The sequence below is a fragment of the Hyperoodon ampullatus genome (genome assembly GCF_949752795.1).
Source record: "Hyperoodon ampullatus genome assembly, chromosome: 10".
In the NCBI taxonomy this organism is placed as follows: domain Eukaryota; kingdom Metazoa; phylum Chordata; class Mammalia; order Artiodactyla; family Ziphiidae; genus Hyperoodon; species Hyperoodon ampullatus.
This window is the reverse complement of record NC_136923.1, coordinates 8,883,979-8,909,737: the sequence shown is the minus strand read 5'-3', so window position 1 is coordinate 8,909,737 and position 25,759 is coordinate 8,883,979. Positions and strand designations below refer to the sequence as shown.

The window sequence follows — 25,759 nt, the reverse complement described above, 5'->3', positions numbered from 1 at the left end:
CTCTCTTGCCTGGAGATAGATAAGAAAAGTACTGGTGACAGAGAGGAGACTGGGAACTTGCCAAGCTCTTCCTGCAGAGTCCATGCTAATCCAGGTTTCTGTTTTCCTTCATGGGATTTACTTTGATGGGTGATGCAGACTGTAGTCCAAGTATCAGTGTATTGAAAGCAATGCACTCCGGAAATGACTCTGCTGCTTTTGCAGCCTTGCTCCTCTGAGTGTGGTGAGTGCCAGGCCACCACTACTACATAAATAACAGCACAGAGGTGATTTGATATGAGGTGGTGAGAAAGATCATGAAGGTAGAAAGCACTGCCGTGGTGCTTAAAGGACAGTGTCAAACAAGTTGGCTTCAGATCATTCCATTTACTCACGATGAGACCTCAGGTGGGTTACTTTGCTTATCTGAGCCTTGGTTTTGCTTTTTCAGCAAAAGAGGGATCCAAATAGCACCTATCATATGTGACTGGTACAAAGATGAAATTAGACACAGCATATAGAGAACTCAACCAGTGGCTGTAACACCATGTTACAAAATATCCCCTGCTGGTACTAACAGGAGTGCTGGTGAGAGCTGCAGTACCGCGTTAGCAGAGCAGTACTGGTTGTCGAGAAGAGACAGTACCATTATAATTATATGGGATTTAGGCAGACTAGGTGGATTCTGAGTCTCACTGTTTGTGAATCTGGAAAAGAAGGAGCCATCTTTTTTTTAATTGAAGTATAGTTCATTTAAAATGCTGTGTTAGTTTCAGGTGTACAGCGAAGTGATTCAGTTTATATATATATATATATATAACTTTATATATGTATAACTTATGTATATATATTCAGTTTATATATATATATATTATATATATATATAATAACTGAATATATATATAAAAGAATATATCCTTTTTCTGATTCTTTTGCATTATAGGTTATTATGAGATATTGCATCTAGTTCCCTGTGCTGTACAGTAGGTCCTTGCTGTTTAGCTCTTTTATATACAGTAGTGTGTATCTGTTTTATATATCTGTGTGTATCTGTTAATCTCAGACTCCAAATTTATCCCTCTCTAATGATGGAGCCATCTTTCATGATAATGAGACATCAGGTAAAAGAATCCCTTTGGGGAAGGGATGATGGATGAACTAAGCCTGTGGCAACTGCAGACACCGAACAGAAAGGACAGGGAGACACGAGGAAATGTGACTCACTCACGCCTCCACTGAGAATATGCCCCCGTGAGCACAGAGTCAGCTCAGACCACGTGGGCGACACCAAAAGAAGCTGCTGAGTGCGCTCACCATTATATTCACAGTTGTACAGACTCAAGCTGAGTCATCATAGCAGTTCAGTCACATCTCGAGTGATAGAAGGCTGACCACTCACTGGCAAGCCTGAATCACCACACTGCTACAACTACCGCCATCCCTGGCCAAACTGAGGTACTACTCAATGTGTAGATGAATCACTTCTAAATTAAGCATGAAGATTTCCAAATTAACTCACAGTCATCTAACATCTGGACAGGAGATATTTATTACTGAATTGGACGAGGGGACATAAGGAGAGAGAAAAAATAGAAAGAAGGCTATGTTCTCTAAGAAAACTATTTTCTTTTGAAATATAGGACCTATTTATGCAAAAATGACTGACTCATTTTCTTTTTCTGATCATCGAAAAGGAAAGCAAGTGGGTGTAACGGAGTGCTTTACAACCAAATAAAGATGTCATGTGGGCAGTAGGTTTTTAACTCAGTTTGTATTACTCTAGCTACATTTAAAATGCACGTATGAGCATACCACTGAGTTATTTCTGGGTTGCACTCCCTAAGGTCTTTCTACTCTTACATGTAGCTTCCCTCAAAGACTTCTCATGCCTTCTGGGAGGCAGGAACACAGCTCACACCAAGATGCTCTCTGACCCGGTCACCCCAAGTTCTTGCTCTTGTTCCCGTGGGCTGCCAGCCTCGTTGCAGAGTACTTGGCTCTTTGGAAGTCAGCTAGGAAGGTCCAGAGGCTCTCTTTGCCTTGAGTTCTCTGTGCCTTTGTAACAGGCTTCCCAGTTCCTGGGAGGAAAAAAGCATCTATGGTTATCACCATGAGCTCTGGGAGCAGACACAACAAGGTTCAATCCTGGCTCTGTCACTTCACTCTGTGCAACTACAGACAAGTTCCTAATCCTCTTTGAGCCTCAGCTTCCTCATCTGTGAAATGGGGATACTTGGAGTCCCTCACTCAGAGTTATTGGGAGGATTAAGTATGACCATCTTTGTAAAGGACTTCGCTCAGTACCTGGCCCCATACCAAGAGTTTCATAAATGTGAGCTCTAATTCTTTCTAATGGAGGACTGTCTGCAGTCACTTATTTAGACACCCTGGAAGTTAAGCCCCTGGAATCTGATGTTTTAGGTAATAGAGAACTGTAATATCCAGCCAAACTGATCTTCCTTCCCCTCAGGGCCCATGTTTTTCCTATCGCAATGATCCCCATTCATCACCTTTTGCTGTAATTGCTTGTTTAACATCTGTCTTCCCCAGGAGAGTAGATCCTGTGAATTTTTTTTTTTTATCACTGCCGCATGCCCCACACCCAGCAGAGCTTTTGGTACAGAAAGAGATGTGCAATGGTTGTTTGTCGAATGACTGAAAGACTGAGAGATCAACGGACCAATGGAATGAGACCACGTGACCAACTGAACCACAGACCAAATGACTGAATGACCTGAGTGATTGAATGAATGAATGAATGAATGAAATTAATCATCTACATTCAACGGATGATCTGAAAATACCTTCCTAGCATGACAAAACACAAGACTACTAAATACAGGATTTTAACTTGGACAAGTAGGATCTTTGGGGGGATATAACATAGTTGGTTTTCAGTATCTTAAGCAGTTCAGTTCTCCCTCGCCGCTATCAGTGATGGCACGGGTGATAACACCCAACTGGAAAATATTACTCACTCCACACTCATGTAGCCCTCAAACTGCACATCCCTCCCCCACGCCATCATAACCCAGGATCTGCTTGACAGCTTCTGGCCTCGGCGTGTCTATCTGTGTCAGATGACATCATGGCCAAACCATGTTGTCTTGGGCTGTGAAAACAACTGGGAGAACCAAGGGGAAGCAAGCCCCAGATCTTTCACTGCCTAATTTCTGAGAACGAAGAGTCTTCCCTGAAATCGCCCACCCCTTCTTCTGGGTGAACTCATCCAGTCTTTCCAGAAAGGCGGCTCAGGGGCAAGGTCTTGCTGGACTCCATCGGCGGGATTTGGTGTCTTCATACCTTGTTCATCAGCCACGGGACACGCTCATCTTTCAGAAGCTCTGGAATTCTGCCCACGGACATCTGGACGTTGTGCTGCATTCCCAGAGGGCCTCTCAGGACATACACAATTAGCCAGAGAAGATGCAAATTGTTTTTAAATGATAACCTGCCTCAAACTAACAGACTGAAAATGACCATTGGATGGTACTTTGACTATCCTATCCTCCTGAGAATCTGTGATTGTAATGAAATAACTGAAACACTTACTTAAGGCCATTTTCCTGTTGTGATGGAGGAAAGGACCCCCACATCCAGGCTGAGCAAAACCTTAAGGGGCCCTGGGAAGATTTTAAGTGAATGAAGCATGATGACTACCTACCTGAAACTAAGCAAAGAGTAACTGCATAATAATTAAATAATAATTACACAGCCACTAGGTATCAAACACCTTCTCCATGCCAGGCACTAGACTGCATGCTTTCTAGACATCAGCACATTTAACCTGCGTAGCAGTACTATAAGATTGGTATTATTGTTTCCATTTTACCGATAGGTAAACTGAGGTTCCCAGTAGGTGCCCAAGCAGGGATTTGACCCGAATCTGTCTAATATCAAAGCTGGTGCTCCTACCCCTCTAGAGACTGCACCACAGCCCACTGAGATAGGAGGGAAGGGCGACCGCCGACAAAGTGGAATAGAAGGGTGGGATGTAACTTAGGCAGGATAAAGTGGTACCTAAAATCTGGAGGGGAGAAGGGGAAGAACTGAACATAGGACCACAGTTTTCTAATAGATCAACCGTCATCATGTGAGAAGAGGAGAGCCCTCCAAAGAGATTCCAAAGGCTGGAAAGAACAGATGGGTGACATCCTGGGAGGCAGATGTCAGCCCAAGGTAACCAAGCCCCTCGTAACAGTGAGCGCTGTCCAAAACTGCTGGAACTCTCTGGTCAGAGAATGAGCTCTTAGACACAGAAAGCATTCAAGCACACAGGAGGAAACACCCTCGTGGGTGCCACAGAAGTGGGGATAGGGTACCTTGGGGGTCCCGTCCAACTCCCAGTCCCTCTGCTGGCTCTGGGGGAATGCTCACTAAGCATCTGACAATGTTACCCTTGCGTGCACCCGACCACCATCTGCCGCAGGCATGCAAGTAAAACAATCTTTGCAGAACTGGTCCATAGCAACAGTTTCATCTCTCTCAGGACAGAGGAAGCAATAATGGGGAACCGTTATTCTGAACCTATTTGTGATAAACAAGGAAGAATTGGGTGGATGTTAGAAGGGACAGGAATCTTGGGAGAGGAAGGCAACTATGGGTATTACTGTACTGCTTGCAATTGATTGGGTGCATTCCCTTACTAAAGCTGGGTACGATCCTCTTGAAGTGGGGCTCATCATTTCCATCTTACAGCTAGAACAATCTAAGAGAGAAGTTCATTTGCCCACGTTGCATCGCTAATAATTGGTTCAAACTCAGATATGCCTGATTTAAAAACCATCCCTCCTTTGCAGCCAGTTAAGCCAACTGTGCTCTTTTCCCCATGGGGGCCCAGTGTGCAATGGCTGCAAACAGCAGCTTCCTCGGTAGTGTATGCAGCCTGTTGCCTGTATGGGTTGCCCTAAGGGACCTTGGAGACAGCCCTTTCCAGTGGACATTAATGACTGGCATGCTGTCCCCAATCTAGGCTCCAGACAGGTATGCGTGGTGCCTTTGGAAAGCCCCAGGGCACAGTGGCCAGGGTCCACATTGGCCAGGTCATAATGTCCATCTGCACCAAGCTGCAGAACAAGGAGCATGTGATTGAGGCCCTCCGCAGGGCCAAGTTCAAGTTCCCTGGCCGCCAGAAGATCCATATCTCCAAGAAGTGGGGATTTACTAAGTTTAATGCAGATGAATTTGAAAACATGGTGGCAGAAAAGCGGCTCATTCCAGATGGCTGTGGGGTCAAGTACATCCCTAATCGTGGCCCCCTGGACAAGTGGCGGGCCCTGCACTCGTGAGAGCCTTGGCGCTGCCCCCTCCCTACCCACGCCCACCAATAAACTCTACTTTCTTAAAAAAAAAAAAAAAAAAAAAAAAATCCCTCTTTTCTCCAAAGTACGTGTTGAACCCAGGGAGGGGGAGACCGAGCAGAGCCCTGAGAGCATGGTACTGAGGACAGGTAGGTTGTGAAAGGCAGAAAAGGAATGATAAGTCTGCAGCGTAGAATAAGACACAGGGAGCAGGTCAGAATGGGCTGCTCAGGCAAGCTAATTTATAATCACTGAGCAAAGACAAGAAACACGAAATGCATCAAACCAGAAATCACCTCCTTCACAATTCAGTCTAATTTTGGCCTAGAGCCCAAGCTACAAAACTGGTTCCAAATTGCCAATAATGCAGGTTCATAGACAGGACCTCAGACATTTCAATCTGAACAAAACCCACATATGTCAACTTTGCCCTCAAAGGTAACATATAAAAGCACCATCACCATTTTTTTCCAGAGTACAGCATGATTTCAACATCCCATAAGGAGATGTTACCAGGTAACACAGGTTCACAAGGCTTTGGAAAATTAAAATGCCAACATGGCAGACAGAATGGAAAACACGATGATGAGAAAGGATGTTAATGAGTGCTTTAACTATACTGATTTTTATCCCCTCTCTGTTCCTTAAGTTCTCCTGGGAAACCGGGGTGCTACAAGGCTCCCCCCGACCTCTCGCTCATTAGAGATTTCATGATGGGCTGACCAGGCCTGATTTTCCCCATTATCTGGTGTGTAAAAGTTATTCTAAAATAGATTTTATTCTAAACAGTTGCTATTAATTAGCTTGTTGAGGGTTACCTACAACTGGACCACAGATTTGAAGTGTCTGTTGTGGGCACAGAGGGCTGAAATGCTTCTTATGTCTACGCTAGGGATTCAGACCCTACACTGTAGGAATTAAATGTGATGAACTTAGCCTGACACATGGAGAACAGCCCAAGAAATGGTTGCTGTTGCTTTAGCTGTTGTTTCGTAGTTTTTATTCATACCATCTTTGGAGTTTGACACATGTGAGTCCAATTTCAGGCTCTGCAACCAGCTATGTGACCTCAGGAAAATTATGTAACGTCCCTAGGGCTCAGTTTGCTCTACTGTAAAAGGGGGACAAGACCACCACCTCAGGAAGGTGTTGGGAGGATGCAGTGAAATCGCTCAGGGACAGTCTGGCAGAGTTGTGCTGATGGGAGCTCAGAAAGGGCACTTGGACCCAATTATCCTGAGCACAACCCTTGAAGCTGGGAATTCCCCCTTGGATAGGCCACTGTAAATCCTCCACCCCACCCCCTGCAAGCTAGTCCACCCAGGACCCCCCTACCCCCAAGACCACAATCATTCTCAGGCTAGGAACTCGGAGCTGCACGTTTGCCCCTTAATCCCATTCAAGCGCCTTTCTCCTTCGTGAGTCATATCAACACCTGGCGCCAGTGTGCCAGGCCAAGCACAACAAGCATCAATATTTTGCTACCGCTTGGTTGCAAACTCCATGCAGGTCAGCAAATTACAGTGATTCCAGTTTAGGAAGAGGGTCCAACTCAGCAAATTGCTCCGGTTTCCCCAGTGTCTCACACGCAAGCCTCATCCTCAAAGACTCAAGACGAGCACCCTGTTAGCTGGGGCCTGGCACGGGAATGCTTCACGTTTGGAAGGGCCATCGGGACCCAGACCCAGCTGCTGCACACAGCCCCGCATTCGCTCCTCAAGCCATTGTCAGAAGCCAGGGGACTGAGGCACAAGGGAGTGAGAGACCTCAAGTCACCATCACTGACCGAAGTCACTCCATGGTCAGTCTTCTCCTCAAGACTCAACAGCAGCCGGCAGATCTGCCCAAGAGAAGGCTGCCAAGTTTCTGTCTTGCCTTTCCTAGCATCTCTATCTGGTTTTCCTATTCTAATTAATTGCTAAGCCTCAGATTCTTTTAACTAACTCACATGCCAAGAGCCAAAAAGACAATGTGAGAGACCACAGGGCAGCCCGTATCTCCACAACCTAGAGAAGGGGTCCTCTCTAAAGCCCACTTTAGCTTCTGGATGGGTCAGGGGGCTAGCTGGAAACACTCGAAGGGGTAACTGAAGGGAGTTCAACGAAAGGGCGAATCAACGAAGGAGAAAATAGCACCGAACCATGAACCCACTTGGAAGGCGCAAGCATCCCGGGGCCAGCGACCACAGGAGGCAGGGACCGCGCCCGGCCTGCAGGGGCAGAGGGAGAGAGCTGTCCCCAGGCTGACGGGAGCTGTGGCCGCAGGTGGGGGAACACGACCACCTCCGAAACCCAGGCCAACAGAGAAGAAGCGGGGAGATTTAAGACACCCACCTCTGATCTCGCACCGGGGCCTCCTGCGCTGGCTGAGCTGTGCATGGAGAACGCGGGTCAGCCTCCCAGGCCCAGAGCTGGAGGCGACAGGAAAAGGGGATCTTGAGGGGTCACAGGGAACATCCAAAATGATCCCCAGCTGCCGGGAGTCCTGTCTCTACGCCATCGTCCAGGCTGAGCCCTTACCCCGAAGCCAGGCATCTCCTGAGGGATCCCTGTTGGGTCTGGATCCCAACTAGCTCTGAGGCTTGAGCAGCTCACATAACACAGCGGAGCTTCATTTACTCATTTGTAAATAGGATTAACAATACCTACCACCTGGGGCGGTCTTAAGGCTTAACCACGTAAAATGCTGACGGGAACAGAGAAAACACCAAGCACCTGTTCGCTTCCTTCCTACCACGCAGACACATGCGCGCGCGCGCACACAAACGCATGTGCGCACATTAACGCATGCGCGCGCACGCACGCAAATACACGTGCACGCACACAAACGTACGCATGCGCACGCACACAGACGCACACAGACGCTCACAAAGGCACACAGACGCACACACACACAGAGGATGGATAGGCGGAAGGTAGCAGTAAATACTACACCTATGGAAATTATACGTGGATATGGTTCAGTTCTCCAGGACCATAACTAGAAAGTTCTCGTTGGTAAGAGTAAATGCTGCTTTCCAAAGGCCACACTCAACTCATGTAACTTACTGCCCCAGGAAGCGTTAAGAATTGAGGGGAGCAGATGTATTTCTTTTAAAAATAGGTACCAAACATCTTCTCCCCAGGAAGTAGCAGAGATCTTTTTTTTTTTTTTTTTTTGCGGTACGCGGACCTCTCACTGTTGTGGCCTCTCCCGTTGCGGAGCACAGGCTCCGGACGCGCAGGCTCAGCAGCCATGGGTCACGGGCCTAGCCGCTCCGCGGCATGTGGGATCTTCCCGGACCGGGGCACAAACCCGTGTCCCCTGCATCGGCAGGCGGACTCTCAACCACTGCGCCACCAGGGAAGCCCAGAAGTAAATCTTTTAACCAGATCCAAGAGTAAGGAGGATGATAGTATGTTGGTTTTCAATACACTGTGTGATAAATTACCACGAACTTAGCAACTTAGAACGTTTATCATCCTGCCGCGTGGTTGTTGGCAGAATTCACTTCCTTACAGACGTGGAACTCGTGGCAGCTCACTTCTTTAAGGCCAGCAGGACTGAGGTAGAGATTTCCTCGGTTTCTGACTTCTGGCTCCTCCTGTGGACAGCTCACCTGATTAGGTCAGGCCCACCCGGGATAGTCTCCCTATTAGGGACCTTAATTACATCTGCAAAATCCCTTCACTTTGGCCATAAGACTCCACATCATCACAGGAGTGGAATCCCATCACCTGTGCCACATTCTGTTCGTTAGAAGCAAGTTAAGAGGTACCACCCACACTCATGGGGAAGGGATTATCTAAGGACCTGGGTCATTGGACAGCATCTTAGAATTCGGACACTACAGATAGTTATAGATGAACATATGGATATGCCTTGTATGGCAAGAGGAATAAATATTGTTATCCTCATTTTTTTCAAGGACTCAGACTCTTAAATATATTGCCCAAATCACTGAGCTCACCCCCGTGATGAAGCTGAAACACACATGGAGATTTTCTGGGTCTCAATCTCGTGCTCCTTCCACTCCCTTGTCAACCTGGCAAAGAAGGGAATGGCTCCATCACACCATCAGGTGCAACACATAGCTGATGTTCAGAGGAAATTGATCACGTGCCCCCAGTAACTAATGACAAATTTGAGTTGTAAGTGGCCTAGTGGATGACAGCAGCCACACCGCTTTCAGCAGAGCCAGAATCAAATGCAGGGCTCTGGACTCATGACCCAGTGCTCCTTTGCAATGGACAGATATTCTTGTGCATTTCACTGTCCCTGTCAAAGACAGGCTCTAAGGCAGGAGAATAGCTGGGTCCAAGAATCATGTTTTGTTTTCATCCAGATGCTTTGGCCTTACAGGCAAAGCCTTTCTTGATCTAGGAGTCAGCCCATCCAAAAATCTGGAGAAAATTAGATAGTTATTCTAAAATTAAAGTTACTGTAAGCATGGCAGGAAAGAAACCAAAAAATTCAAGTCGTGAACAATTCACATATATATGGTACAAATGATGGTCCAAGCTGATACATATTAAAATATATGATGTAGTTCATGGTGTATTTATATCAATTAAAACACATTAAAATATACTACGTGGTTCACGGATTATTGATATCTACCTACTCTTAAGTGTTGGGTGTTTTTAATGAAAACAATATGTTAAGGCAAATCATAACCAAATAGAAGCCATCATGCATGTTTGCATATTAAAACAACTAAACCACATTTGCTACATTATAACAGTAAAAACATCATCTTTGTGAGCCATGATGATTGGGGATTTTCTAAATTGGCATGGAACTAAAAGATCTGGGTTCCAGGTTTTGCTTGGCCTCTTTCTAGCTCTCTTACTTCGAGGAAATCACTTTTCCCTCCCAGCTCAATGCTTGAAACACACATACGAGGCCAGAAACTCAGTTATGGGTTCCCAGCCCCTCAGCCTCATGCTCTGATAATCAGGGGTTGTTCGTTACCAACTGGGTTTCTATTAGAAGCTCCTGGGTGTCCTTGCTGTGGGTTAACTAGCAAATCAGATACTGCCACTCCCCTACTTAAAGCTCTATAACACCCTGTCCAGTATGGTAGCCACTGGCCACACACGGCTATTAAGCATTTGCAAAGTAGCTGACCTTAGCTGAGATGCCCTGTAAGTATAAAACACACACCAGGTTTCAAAGATGTAGCACAAAAAAAGAATATAAAACATCTCAATAGTGTTTTACATCATTCACAAATGGATATGACACCATTTCAGATATATGGGGTTAAATAAAATATAGTTTACCTTTTTATAACTCTTTTTTAATGCGGCTATTAGAAAATTTTTAATGATATATGAGGCTCCCATTATATCTCAGTGGGAAAACACTGATCTATAGTTTCCTACTGTCCTCAGAAAAAAATTTAAATTCCTTGGGACTTCCCTGCTGGTGCAGTGGTTAAGAATCCACCTGCCAACACAGGGGACACAGGTTCAAGCCCTGGTCCGGGAGGATCTCACATGCCGTGGAGCAACTAAGCCCGTGCACCTCAACTACTGAGCCTGCACTCTAGAGCCTGCAAGCCACAACTACTGAGCCCTTGTGTCACAACTACTGAAGCCCTCGCGCCTAGAGCCCGTGCTCCACAACAAGAGAAGCCACCACAATGAGAAGCCCGTGCACCACAATGAAGAGTAGCCCCCGCTCACTGCAACTAGAGAAAGCCCACGTGCAGCAACGAAGACCCAATGCAGCTAAAAATAAATAAATAAAATAAATTTAAAAAAAAATTTTTAGCTCCTTATCAGCATCCAAGGTGATCCAGTTCCCACAAGGTCCCCTCACAAATTCTCCTTGTCCCTCAATACTCTCCAACTGTAATGACCCTATGATCCCTCAGACACATCAAGCCCATGCCCACCTTAGGGTCCTAGCACTCATGACTCCATCCTTCTGGAATGTTCTTTCTGTGGCAACTCTGCTCATTGCCATGCTGACTCGAACTCCCTCTTTAGGTTTCATCTCACACATCACCTCCTCAGTCAGGCCTTCCTGGACCATCTGATCTCAAGGGACCACACATCCAGTGACTCACTCCTCCATTTATTTCCTCTGAGGCCCTCATTGCCATTCTTAGTTCCCTCGTCTAATGATCTGTTCACCTGTTCCATGCCGGTCTCCCCCAACCGGAATAGAGGGCAGGAACCTTTCCGGTCTTATTCAGTCTATGTCATATCTACAGCTCAGGGCCTCACCCATTAGAGTTCTCAGCTCAATGTTTGTTGAATGCATGAATGAACAGTGAAAAGAGCATGAAACTCAGAGTCAAAAAATCCCACTCAGGACAAACCCAATGACAAGGATAACGAGACCATCACCTTGCTCCGAATGCTGACTCTTGTCCTGTAATCAATCCTTGACAGTCACTATAGGATGCAGCGTGATAACTCAGAGGACACAGTCTGGAGCTAAAAGCCCTGAGTTTGAATTTTACCTCTGCCACCTGCTGGAGTATGACCTTGGATGGAGCCCTTGACTGTCCCAAATCTCCATTTTCTCCCAGAGATATAATTAGAATTATTATGGAATAATTAGAATTATACCACGGTTGTCTTGAAGGTCAAGTAAGATAAGAGCTTTGTGAATCAAAAAGCCCCAGTGATATTCATCGGACCAAGACATTCTTGAAGGGGAAGGATTCTTTTATTTACCTGGGTGTCCCCAGCACCTACAACAGGGCTTGGCTTAAGGCAGGTGCCCCCAAAACTACTTGATGGATGAATGAAGCTTCTAATAAGCCCCAGCACCACCAAGCAATGAACCTTGGGGAAATCAGATCTCTTTGCTGTTCCAACCTGGAAAAGATACCCCATTTTCTCCCAAAGAGAAGCAAAAGGGCCCCAAAGATGGAGTGAGGCTGAGATATAATGGGCCCTATTGCCTCCATTTTCCAGAACCGTCCTGATTATAAGACTCTGTCCAGGTCTCCAGTCAAAACTCTGACTATAGGTCCCCTGGAACATTTGGCTTGAGAGTAAGATTTAAAGAGAGTCAGCATCCTCAGCTGAGGACAGACGAAGCACTACAGGAAGCAGGGAGCAGCTTTCTGCCTACGACAGGCTCTTTTCCAGAAAGGAGAGACAAGGCCATCCAAACAGTAGCTTCTTTTTTTTTTTTTTTTAAATTAATTAATTTATTTATTTTTGGCCGTGTTGGATCTTCGTTGCTGCGTGTGGGCTTTCTCTAGTTGTGGCGAGCAGGGGCCACTCTTCGCTGCGGTGCACATGCCTCTCACTGCGGTGGCCTCTCTTGTTGTGGAGCACGGGCTCTAGGTGCACGGGCTTCAGTGTTGTGGCTCGCGGGCTCCAGAGCACAGGCTCAGCAGTTGTGGCACAAGGGCTCAAGTGCCCCGTGGCATGTGGGATCTTCCCGGACCAGGGCTTGGACCTGTGTCCCCTGCATTGGCAGGCAGATTCTTAACCACTGCGTCACCAGGGAAGCCCCCAAGCAGTAGCTTCTGATACTCATATTCTGAGAAAGAGCCACAATACCTGCTTCCTTAACTGAAACTGTAGCCAAGGGTAAAAATAAGAAGAGGGGAAGACTGTCTTGTTTGGAGCTAAACAGTGTTACAGTTCATAAAAGTCAAATTATTCCATGGAACAATAATTTCTCAAAATGGGGCAGGGAGGGTGGCTGGGAAGAGAGTGGGAAATGACTTCACTGGGTAGGCTTCTGCCTAGTTTGCAAGGGATAAAGCTTGCCTTTGTTATTCTCCTGGCTTCTGTTCCCACAGCTCTGAAGTCTAAAGGCTTCTGGCAGGACATCCCAGTTCAACACCATTGTTTCTAGGATTTGCTACTGAAAGGGCTATTCACGTGGAAACCTCTCCCAGTCCAGGCTTCCGTCGGCCACCGTTAATTTACACCCTGGTTTAATCATGCAGCCCACCTAGGAAGTTTGGACAAACCAGACCGGGGTGGCACTGAGCCAACTCTCCCAGTCCCACCTTGCCAGCTCACTGCTGGTTCAAAGCCAGAACGCAACCTCCGTTCATTCCCCAGATGTGTTCTGAGCATCAGTCATGGGCTAGGTGTCGGGGCTACAGGTGGGAGCAAGCGAGACAAACACTGATCAGAGCAGAAATCCATGAAAGGAGAAAAAGATCATCCCGCGTCTTGGAAAAAAGGAGTCACAGATAGAAAGCCCTTTCCAGGAATGTGAAAAAAGAACCACAGCTTGGGATCATGGGTCAAGATTCGGGACTGCTGAGGATGATGATGTGTTAAGAACCAAACTGGAGGAGGCTTTAAGAAGGAAAGCATCTCCAGTAAGAGAAAAAGGCCTAGAATGTGCTGCAGCTTCCCTGTCCCCTTACATCAGTCCCACACGACGTACTTTGAAACCACCCTGCATTCTCCTTGCAGCCGGGTTTTATTTTAGCCCACTTGAGCCCTGGTTTCCAGCAGGGGGGCACTGCCAATGTGGGTTACAGGAAGAAAACCTCATGACAGAGTACTCTCCTGTCTGGGAAAAAGGTGAAAAAGGGCTGTGTTTAATCCTCTGTCTAGGCTGGGAAAATGGCTCTGGGAACCCAGGTCTGTGGAACTGGCTTAATAGCTATGGATTATAGGCAGACAGCATGACACAGTGAGACCTGGCCGATTTTGTCTTCTAGGACTTGTGATGTTAGATGTTGCAAGAGACTTCCTCCCAAGGATGTGAGAAATCCACAGATGGAATGTTGCTTGTCCAGACCTGCATGACTCAATTAATCTCAAAAAATATGAATTTCCTAGTTTATGGCTTGTTATCCTGTGTCCCTTCTCCCCAGATGATCTCTCATGCTCCCTCTCTCAGGTTAAAGCCTTGCTGAAGAGTTCGCCTTTGTCCCAGTGACCCTCTCTGATCCTATTCCCTCATCCGTTAAATGGGAGTGACAATCATCATCATTATCATGGTAGCAATAGCAATACCTGAGATAATTACTAGATAACAGTGAGAAAATATGACTACAGGAGTGAAGATGTACATGCTGCCACTTATAAAATCAGGACAGTGTTCTCTTCCTCCCTGAATGGAGAGGACTGACACGAAAGCAAGTTATAAAAGGCAGATTAATACTTTACAAACATTAAGTTTAAAACACAAATCACAACTCACTGCAATCTCACCTCCTCTCCGATGATTGGAAAACTTGCCCAAGTTTGGGAAAAGCTAGCCAGCTTAGTCAAAGCTGCTGCATACCACCTGCCCACCCCTCTACCACAAGGCAGAAAGAGTGGGCAGGGGAACACAGCTCAGCATTTATTTTTGGATCCAGCTCACTAAAAATACCCGAGCCTTCCTGTTTGATCACTCTCCCTTTTGACCTGAATGGATCGCGGGGCCCGGCGGCCCGCCCCACCCTCTGCCCATTGTCCTTTAAAGGAGAAGGGCGTGGGGACGGATTCCTGCCGCTCAGGGACAGATGTGCGCCGCCCGGGCAGGCAGTGGCCGCGGCCGCACTGACGTAAGGGCAGCGCTCACTCAGCTGCAGCCTCCCGGCCGGGCCCAGACCAACCGAAGGGAGGGGGGAGCCGCGCGCTGGGATTGGCTGGCCAAGCGCGAGCGCCCGCGCCGATTGGCTGGCGAGGTTTTAGAGGGAGTCCCGCTCTCCAATTAAAGGGCCCCGCCGCGCCGGGCTGCGAGCAGAGCTCGCCCTGGGCTAGCGATCCTGGCCATTCAGCCACCGCTGTCCGCGCTGCGCGCCCTCGCGCCTCTGCCTGAGAAGCCAGGCGCTGTTTGTCCACCCCAGAAGAGGATGGCAAAGGTGGCCAAGGACCTCAACCCAGGAGTTCAGAAGGTGAGCTGCGATCTGTCTGTACTTACCCAGATTCTTTCTTTCCCCGTTTCCCTCTCCTCTGTGTTTGAGGCGGCTTACCTACAAGTAAGGAGAAGGAAATTCATTAAATTCCGAGACTTAACAGAAAATAGAATAGCTGGGAATAGTGTGTGAGCTAACAGGCACACACCCCAAATTTTACTCTTAAAGGCCGTCGTGTAAAGTTTTTGCCAAGGATCTTAGTTCTCTGATGATGCTAATTAAAATTTAAATAAGGTAAAACTTTTTCTGAAATGGTAATTCTCTGGTCTGTAGGGGGGCGAAAGACCATAACTTCCCCCTCCTGTGATTGAGGTGAAGGTTTGGGGAGGGGGTTATATTTACTCACAAGGAATCTCCCTTTTTGCTGTCATCCTAGCGTTTTGTGTTTTTCAGACTCTCTCTCACACACACACACACACACACACACACACACACACACACACACACACACAGAAACCAGTTTCTTTAGTTGGTAATATTGGCAGTGGCGGCAATTCCAGCACTGGGGAACTCATTTCTGTCCCCAGGGTCTGCACGTTTCCCTTTCAAGAAGGGCTGGCCGGGAGCCCAGAAGGTCATGGGTGAATTACTGCCTGAGGGGCCTGCAGCTGTGCCCTAGCCCCAACCACCGCCTTACGTACCTGCAGGCAGTTGGGAGGGGGCACAGGCCGGAGGCTTAGAGGACCTGGGAGCTGGAAGGAAGCCGAGAGACAGCCTAGACCAGTGGAGAAACTGAGGCCCAGCGTCACAAAGAGTTGCTCCCAGCAGGCAGCAGAGCCTAAGGAAAACCTTAGGCATCGAAACGCCAGCCCTGCCACTTTTTAGCTGCATCACAATGACAGAGTCCCTTTTCTGAGCCTCAGTTCCCTTGTTTCCCATGGGGGGATGATAGGTCCCACCTCCCTCACAGAAGCAGTAACAGCTATGGTACCCTGTAGGGTCATCTCCCAAAGAGAACTTGGTCTTGCAGGGCAAAGTCCTCTTTAGACATTTGCCATTACCGCAGGCACGGGGTGGGGGTGGGGGGTGCAGGGGTAAAATGAGAGGGGAAAAAAAAAACAACTATGTCAGAATCAAAATGCAAGCCAGCCACTTAGAGGTGCAGGATTCACGCATCTGATTTTACAGCTACGCCACTGCATGGCTGGCCTGCCCCAGACTCGCATACACAGAGTGCATCAGACCCTTCTGAATGTGTACACCAGGGCAGACTTCATCAGGGCATCTCTCTGGAATGTACCTGCCCCCATTGCATTTGCCAGACTATCTGCAGAATCCAGTCATCTCTCCTCCTATGGAATTCTCACAGCATGTTAGACCTTGGTAAGATACCCGGTAATTTCTACCACTAGTGAGTCAGGCACACACTGCTCTCACTTCTCTACCCACCTTTCTAAACTCCTGGAGGACAAACCTTTCTCGCTCATCTCTGTCCTGACGCAGCACGCCATGCACAGCAGGACTCAATCAACTACAAGTGAACGGGCTAAGACCATGGTGTTCTCGGACGGTACAATTTGTGCGTTATTGTTTTCTAACTTGTGGCGGCAACCGGGATATTTGTGTGTCTGAACTGCCTCCCCAAATTCAGCCAAGGTTAAAAGAGTTCAGAGCTAAAGGGGCAGCGTCCCACTGGCCACTGGAAAATCAGATGGTTCGGGGTGGTTTTACTACAAGCTAGTGGACGGTTAGTGGGTGAAGGGAAACAGGATACACGGAACACCCCTCCTCAGCACAAGCCCCGGCCACCACTCGGAGGAAGGCTTGCTTTTACTTTCCTTTGCATGGGAGTGTGTGATTATCCGGATTAGAGGTGGAACACAGTCTCCGACCTGTCACCCTCTAGTGCCAACTTCCTTGGCCTGCAAAGCGTTTATTTTCCATTTAGATCCAATTACAGGCTTAGCGAAAGAATGTGGTGGGTAGAGATGAAAGGGTGGATATTTTTTACCCTTTGGGACTGTGACAGTCAGAGGAGGATCACCACTTGGTTGATTAACGCATGTCATCAACTCAGAAAGTCAAGGGAAGGGAAGGGAATGGGGGGAAAGCTCCACTTGCTTTTGTATAAGCTTGGACTTGCTGAGCTGTACAGCGGTGATTAAACACTGGGTCACATCAACAGCATGCTGCAAAACTTTTATTGCATAATTTACTTTCAAAAGCTGCAACAGTGGGGGGTTTTCTAACATTTGGCTTCAGGAGGCATAATCACACTTAGGCATTTTGAAACAATTTCATAGCCCCTTAGAGCTTCAAGGGACCTATTTACAAAATGAGAAATGATTTCAAATGGGCTACAAGCTGACTCCACTGCCCTGCCCCCAAAGGGATGGGCGCTGCAGGGAATCCCTAGCAGCTGGAAACTCAGAAAAAAAGTCTTCAAGAAAGAGAACATAAAATCCCAAACCTGGAGTAGGCTTTGAGACCATCTATCCAATCCCAGGCAGACAGGGGGACTGGCCGTGGGTCACATCCATAGTTCGTGGCAGGGTGTAGAAATAGTTGCCTACGTCCTCTCATCTGTACTGAGTCGAATGCTCCCATTGGCGGCTCTCGAGTCACGATTTGTTTTTCAACTGGGAAAGAGGTTTCCTAGCATGGAGAGTTTCCCTGAGAATCAGGAACTAGCCACCATGCCCTGGTAACAAAAAGCCTGGAAGGCCAAATGCCATTTCTCTTGGTGGAATCAACCAACACTGTGGATGTGCTCTTCTCTTGTTTATTAAGTGGTTAGTATTCTTGTAACCAGATCTGGGTTCAAATCCCAGCTCCACCACTTACTAGCTGTGTGCTCTTGGGCAAGCTGATTTACTTCTGAGTCTGCGTCCTCATCTGAAAATTGGGAGACACTAAAAGCATCTCCCTCCCAAGGGGTCCGTGATCATGAAATGAGCTGATGCGTACAAAGGGCTCAGCACATGAGCGCAAATAGGTTTAGCCATTGTTATTGGCAGTGGTGGTTGTGTATTTCAGTGGATGTGTGATTGCTGAAAGGAGTCTTTTGGTGGATGAAGGACCTGTTTTTTTTTCTTCAGCTGACTGGCCCATCTGACGAGTAACTAATTTTCATTAGGCTGAGTGAAAGCCAGCTGCTCAGCCTTGATAACCTAGAACAATGACCAATGACCTTGTCTTCATTCTAGCCCAACAGATACAAAATCTGCTTACACAACAGAGGTCATCAGTCACTGAGCATTTCACTCTGGAGTGCTGGAATGGTAGGCCTGGAAGCAGACACAGAGCTCTTTTTACTTTATAGATTAGGAAACTGAGACCCAGAGAGGTCAAGCCCCTTCTCTGAGATTGCTAAGAAGGTGGGCCAGGGCCCATTAGGCTCTGTAAGAATACAGGCCCCTTGGCTGCCAAAGAGCCATTTGCAGGAGTTTGGAAAGGACTAGAACAAAAAAGATCAGAGAGCATGTTCACTGCTGACTCTGAGTCTGCCAGTGGACCGGCTCCGGAGGGTTCTATTTTTCACCCCTCAGCACCATGTCGGAGGAGCGTGAAAGAATGGTTCGTCCTAGTGCACTGCCAGGTTCAGCGGGGCGTCTCCCTCCACCCTTCTCCACATCACGTCCCTCTTGGCTTTCCTGTCCTCCAGCTCTGCCCTCCCCTCCGTACTCAGTCCTTCCTGCTTTCACCTCCAGTTCCTGCCGCGTGCAAAACTGCTGGCGCACTGCCTGGGCAAGCCGATCCAACATCAACACGGCTCCTCAAGAATTGTCCTTGGCTCCCTCCATCTTAGAAATATATTAAGCTGTCACTTAAAGAGTTTAATAGCCAAGCCATTGGACACATGCCCATAGGTGTATAAGTAACTTGGCCCAAAGAGAGCCATATTTTAAAAAAAAAAAAAAAAAAGAAAGAAAGAGAAAGAAAGAAAGAGAGAGAGGAAGAACGAAAGAGAAAGAAGGAAAGAAAGGAAGGAAGGAAAGAAAGAAAGAGAGAAATTATCCAAGTCCTTCTTAAAGATCTCCCCAAACAGATGCTGAAGCCACTGCTTGTAAGTTGCAGATGCTTGTCATGTTGTGCAGACACGTCCGAATATATGGGGTTGCAGTTAACAGCTGACTTTCACCGATGCATCCACCCCCTTGAGGTGGTGGAAGGCAGGGAAAGGTACCTCGCAGATCATCTCTCGGCTTTATTCTAAGCCATCTCAGCTCTAAGGCCTTCTCCCGGCCCAGGGCTTACCAACAGTTCTACAGGCAGGACAGGGGAAAAATGACTTTGGTATTCCCCTCTGGATCCCATGGTATCCCTTACGGATCTTCCTGTAGTTTGATCTCCTCTCCATGTTAACTGACTAAAGGTGACGAGGGAGAAAAAGAATGGGCTAGATTCAGCAAAGGCCTGGGGACCAGGAGGGAGGGATAGGTGCACAGACTCACATGTGCATCTTCCTTTCCCACCCCTGCTCCTGCTACTTCCGGTGAGGGTAAGTCAGGAGCAGAGAAGTCAGGGAATAGTTCCTCCTGTAACCCACCCACTAGGGTCAACGGGGCTCCACAAGAGGTATTCCATTTGACTTGGGCAAGGAGAATGTTTCCTTCCAACTTGCACATTCAAAACAGTGTCTGTATAATAAAGTGGAAATCTGTCCTGATAAGCACAGACCCTGGGAGTTCTTATCTCCCCAGTGTTCATCCGACACCATTTAAATATGTATCATAAGAAAAGTTTTCTGGCTGGGGGTGTGGGGGGTCGAGTCATTACAGTAACTGCAAGCACTTACCGGTGACTTTGGATAGGTCACTTTCCCTAGGAAGTGGCCAACCTTGAATGAGAACTGGACTTCGTTCCCCCTGCAGTCCACTGACCTTTCCTGGATACCATACTGTCTCCCAAAGAACACATGATTATGGGAAAACAGGACTAAAACTCAGTTCCACTGAAAGCAGAATTGGGGAACAGCTTTTTGGGACCTCCAGAAAGAAGAGACAGCTGCTGCTCTCTAAGTGGCTTTGTTTGGAAATATCCCCCTCTTCCCTTTCATTTGCTAACAGGAAGAGGATTTGGCTGGCAGCTGCCGTGACTTCACCAGGTGCAGGGCCACCAGCTACTTGTACAGGAGACCCTCAAGATCGAACCATTTCCTTAACTTCACATGCAACATTGGGGCTATCCTGAACCCATTCTGGGAGCTGAGCACATATCCATGGCACAGATCTGCAGATGCTCCAGAAATGCTATCTAGATAGCTTTTCTAGAAAGAGTGAAACAAGAAGTCAGGTCTCCTGTGTGGACCAAGACTCTTTTAGCGGCAGAAACTTGTATTTTGTACCTAAGCCTAAATATTTGATGTGGAAATCCAGTTGCTCACTGTCTGCTCTTTTTTATGAGAAGTGTTTACATGTTTTCTCAGAAAGGATGTGCTGGTCTTACTTTCATCATCCATTTGGACTCTTGTCCCCTAAGGATCTGCAGGAAGACTCATCTGTTCTCTGTTAGGATGGACAAGTTTGGGAAAAGGCACAAGAAAGGAAGGAAAGATGTCTTTTGAGTACATTCAGGATGCTTGAGGTTTTCTCACATCCTATCTCTCTTAGCCTTTAGGACTACTGTGCAAAAATATTAATATCCTTTTTACACATGAGTAAATTAACGCTAAGTGTTTAAATGACTTGCCTAAGATCATATGATGACACGTTAAGAACTCATACCCGGTCTTCTCTGATTCCAAAACTGAAGCTCTTTCCACTACAGGAAGAAACCAGAAGGCTTTCATCAGAAGCAGAAATCTGGTGGAGAAGGACTAGGATTATTACTACAGGCTTCACACAGAGGTCAAGGTCTTCCTACACATTGATAGTGTGATTCAGGAATGGCCCAGCATTTGCCAAAGGTTACCAGGCATCTGTGCCTCTCTGATAGTTCTTGGCCACGACCAGGTGTATACCATCACCCACACCAAGTCAAAGCTATTTCCCAGGTAGAGAAGAAAGACTTTCTAGATTTCTCCCTTCCTGGGTTTCTAGAAGTCTGATAGAACTGTCTAGAGAGAAGGCTGGTAGAGAGACAATCTAAAGAATCATACAATATTATCCAGAAATTACTGAAGAAGCAATGATACTTGACAAAAAAAAAAAAAATCCTAGAGATCCAAGTTCCAGAGCTTCCAGGAAATTCTATCCTGGGGATAAGCTTGGCCTCTGGAATGTGTATCTCTACATGCCTGGTCAGCCTGACTCACGGTCTACCCAATAACACGGGAATCAGGACCAAGCAAAACAGCCCAAGCCCCCACCAGGACATGCTTTAAAAGGAAATAAGATTGCCGAGGGAGAAGAAACCAAAGGCTGTATTTGGCAAGTCACTCTTTTGAAGGACAAAGTTAGTGCCTTGGTCCAGCCCATGGCGGCTGTTTCAAATCCACATGATATGTGTATGGACTGATTTTTTTTCCTCCTCCTATTTTAAAACGTGGGGTCCTTAAAATTAATCTTTGGAGAAAATATGAAGGAATCATTATATAAAAGAGCTGAGACAAATCTAGTGATCTGCCTGGTCAATCCCTTCATGTGGCAGATGGGACATGGGGGGAAAATGTCACATCCAAAATTTACATGTGACATAGCAGAGATGCACTGACTCACAGCATCTTTTAAGAATGAAGGAGAAAAGGGTATCTTCTCTCTTCCGTCACTTCCATGGCCATGGTACCCTGATTTCATGTCACCCTCATACCTTCAAAGCTCAGAAGGTCAGGTGAACATTTTGGCTGTGAACGTATCTTTGGCCACATGGTTCAGAGGCCATTTTGAGAAGTGGCTAAACATGCAGCCTTTGCAAGCATGGAGATCTAGATGTGACACGTAGTTCTGACATTTTCTAGGTCTGCAGTCAAGTTGCTTAGCCTCTCCGGACCTCTAGTTCCTCATTTGAGAAAGAGAATTAATAATACTGCTATATTTAAGCAGGAGTCTAATGAGATAAAGCAGGTAAAGTGCCTGGATGCATAGTACGTTCTGAAAATAATATTGCCTCCTGCTATTATTGGTACGCCCTCTCATCAGCCCAGTGCAGAAATCCCATAGGTAGTTAAGTGCTAGAATGTGGAAGACCAAGTTCAGCTTACTGACGTCACAGGTGGCTTCTAAGGTATCAGACTGCAGGACCTTCTCTTTGTAGTTAAACTTAGACCTGGCCATAAATAGACTCTGGTCACATCATCTGCAAAAATCTTGACAATGGCAACAATTTGCCTTGGGTGTGTGGTTGCCACACTTCCAAAAAGCAGCCCTCCCCTTTGCTGAGACCACTTGTTGGCCCCAGCTGGGTGATCTGACCCAGGCACTTACCCTCGCCAAGGCCTCGGATGTCTTGCTTATAAGACAGGGTAACAGTCACCCATTTCTTCATTTAGCAGATATTTATTTAGTACCTATTATGTGCTGAGAACTCAGTACAAGGCAATGAATAAGAAAGTTTTGGTTCCTGTCATGTAAACTTGAGTCCAGTGCAATGTGTTTTACATGACAGTGAGAGAAGAACCAAATAATGGCAGTGTTCTTTCACTCTGTGTGTTCCTTGACCTCCCCCATCACACACACACACACACACACACACACCCCTCTTCCTCCTCTTTTGCTGTCTACCCTCAGTTTCAGCACTGCACACATCTGAGCCACTCCCAACCTCAGTCATCTCTACAGTGTAACAGTGAAATAAGTATGACAATTCTGCCCCCAGCTGTTGCATTTTAAACAGGGCATTGAGTGAAGAGAAGTCTGAGGCAAGGGGGCTACTGGCAGCTCTCACGTACCACCGGTAAGCAGTGGCCCCATCAGCCCCCTCGCAACTGGTGGTAGACCAGTTGTCTGTGCTCAGCCCATGTCCTCAGGCAGCTCAACACCCCAGGCTCTCTCCTTCCTGGTGCTGGTGTCAGAGGCACCAAAGGGCAGGAGCATGGGATGAGAGCTCTGGGCTGACTAATGCCCCATAAGAAACCTGCCTTAAGAAGGTAGCGTCTATTTGGGCTATATGACTAAGAGGCATTTCCACGTACTGATTCACGAGGCTGCCCACCAAGGTGACTGACCTGGCTAATCCTCTGGCTGGAAGAGGTGGAGGGAACGTGGAACCCAGCCCTGCCCTCATCCTGGAGGAGAGCCACCCACCTGCCAAGGCACACCTGTGCTCCCCACCCCCGCTTTGGCCCTGTGGCCACCAGTGTCCTTGTTAAGGGGGCTGGCTCTGATGGTGGGGAGGGGTCAGCATTTGAGGCTTATTTTAGAGGAAGTCTGGGAGGGAGATTTTGTTTTTAATCTTGTTAGTAGATAGAGGAGAGGTTCTTAACCCGGGATCCGTGGATAGAATTGAGGGACGTAAATTAAGAAAACTATTGCATCCTTATATACCCAACCTCTAAGTGAAATATAGAATTTCCTTCCATTATAAATGAAGACAAAAGCCCTGGCAGTTTAGCATCCCCTATGCCTTTTTCTTTTTCTTTTTTTTTTTATATGACATTTAAGTTAGAAAATGATAACTGGAAATAGACCCCCGTTCCCTTCATACCGATGGAAATCTGATGTTTTCATAATCCTATTACAGCCAAGAGAAATGCCAGGCATACTGCTCATGCCTGTCCTTGTTCTGAAATAACAGTAATTAAATCCACGGCTGGTCTTGTTAATTAATTTAACAAAGGCCCGTATGTTACTAAATTACAGATTTGTTTTTATATATTGGTATTATTTCAGTAATATTCATTTCCTTTGTAATCCTACATATTTTAACTTGTGCATTTAAAACATGGTTCTGAGAAGGGACACTTCCATATCAGACAGTCAAAAGGCCTCAAATAGATTAAGACTTCTGTTGACATAAAGCTTTAACAGTATTCTACACACATGCGTGCACAAATATACCCATGTATGCATATAAAACACACATGCACACACACAACCATAGTGGATTGAAATCTGAGGTCCTTAGAATGGACAAACGGGGTTCAAATCCCAGCTCTGCCACGTGTTTCCTACTTGGATAAATCACATTACCTCTGAGCCTCAGTTTCTTCATCTATAAAGTGGGCCTAAAATTGTTGTCACAACAATCTATTAAGTTCTTAACACAGTATTTGACAACTAATGAATGTGTGTTACACAAGAATTATCATCACTATTGAAAGAGCCAATAAGAGTGAAATGGTAAAGAGAATGAAAACATTATTTTGATGACACTTATTACCCACCTCTGATTTGGCTGACTTTAAGAATTTATTCTGTGCAAACACGTATTCCCTGTAATTATTATAAGCCAGGGACTGAGCTGGGAAGCGGAGAAGTAAAAAGGAAAGAAATCCCAGAGGCTGATGGTTTGAGAGACAGAACAGCCAGTCTGGCCATCAGAGAACCAAAGCAGTGCCAAAGGCCTTGATCAGAGGTACAATCCAGGGGGTGAGGGAGATCAGAAGAGGAAGTACTTAACCTCACCTGCGGAGGTCAGGGAACGCTTACCGAGGAGACGGCATCTGAGCTGAGTGTTGAAAGACAAGGATGAATGAGTATTAGGATCAGGTCACAGGCCAGTTTTATGCGTTCCAAGTCTGAGACGCATATTCTCCATCTGATCTGACTTCTAATTTAGGGAATATCATCCATCTTGAACTACAGAGAAATACATTCCTACGTATCCATCCATCCATCAGGCATGTCTTGTAACTTTCTCGTATGAGAACTTGTTCCTCTCGCCTCTCAACCAAAACCCTTGGGGATGATAGGATAGCAGAGCCTGCCAGCTGGCATGCTTGAGACTCCTAAGCTCAGCAAAGAAGTTCCAGCAAGCTCACCCCCAGTCAGTTTGAAGTTTTGCAGGAAGATGTAGATTTGTGTTGTGATCAAAGGAAAAAAAAAAGTTACCTGAGGATATGCAACATATATGGAAAGAAAGGAACACACAGAGACACAGACAGACGACAGACACACACACACACCCTCTGCAAAATTCAGCACGCTGTCCTTGTGAGCAGAATGTGAAAACACAATTCAGAGGACCGTAGGATGCTGTGTCCACCCCAAGTTTTATTCACCTTCCAATTCTCAAGTCATTTAAGTGGTAATTAGAGGAAAAGAAATTCTACAGAGGATTTCTTGATAAACTGCGAGGGGGAAAATCAGCCTTTCGAAATATGGAGACTTGAGTAACGAGATCCAGACTCCTGCATCAAAACAATTCCTTTTGCACTGTTCTTCAGATTTCTGACTTGGTCTGAGAGACTGTGGGTCTCTTCTTGCCATGTTTTTGAGCAGGTGATGCCTCAAAATGAAAACCATATGGTTTGGATATCAAAATACCACTGGGATGATTGTTGTCAGTTGATTTTTTCAGTTGCTTGTGGTACGTTAAACAGAGGGGGGATAAAAATCCCAGATGATTCCCTGCCAATTATCTGGAAAATGAAATTCTGGGGACCATCCCTCTGTTTGCAAGGATCAGACAAAGAGGTGAAGTTTGATGGAAAAGTTGTGTTTCCTCAAGTCTGTCCTCATTCACAGCCAACAGGCCCAAACAGCCTGTGGAGAAAACACACCTTACACTAAGATTCATGCTAATTAGAACGGCTCTTGTCACCACCCTGTACCTTTCCTTGGACCCAGCCCAGGGCTGAGACCATCACAAGGGAAATCATCATATCCTTATTTGA

At 46.6% G+C, this 25,759-nt stretch overlaps 1 protein-coding gene across 1 annotated transcript in view; it reads left to right on the top strand.

The window, feature by feature from the left end:
* Positions 1-15,042: 15,042 nt before the first annotated feature.
* Positions 15,043-25,759, top strand: part of LMCD1 (LIM and cysteine rich domains 1) — a gene marked incomplete at both ends in the record, with an annotated part of 57,076 nt that continues 46,359 nt past the window's right edge. The window contains one exon of the mRNA XM_079712342.1: positions 15,043-15,084. Within this exon, the coding sequence (XP_079568468.1) occupies positions 15,043-15,084 (42 nt within the window). The remainder of the gene's footprint in view (positions 15,085-25,759) is intronic.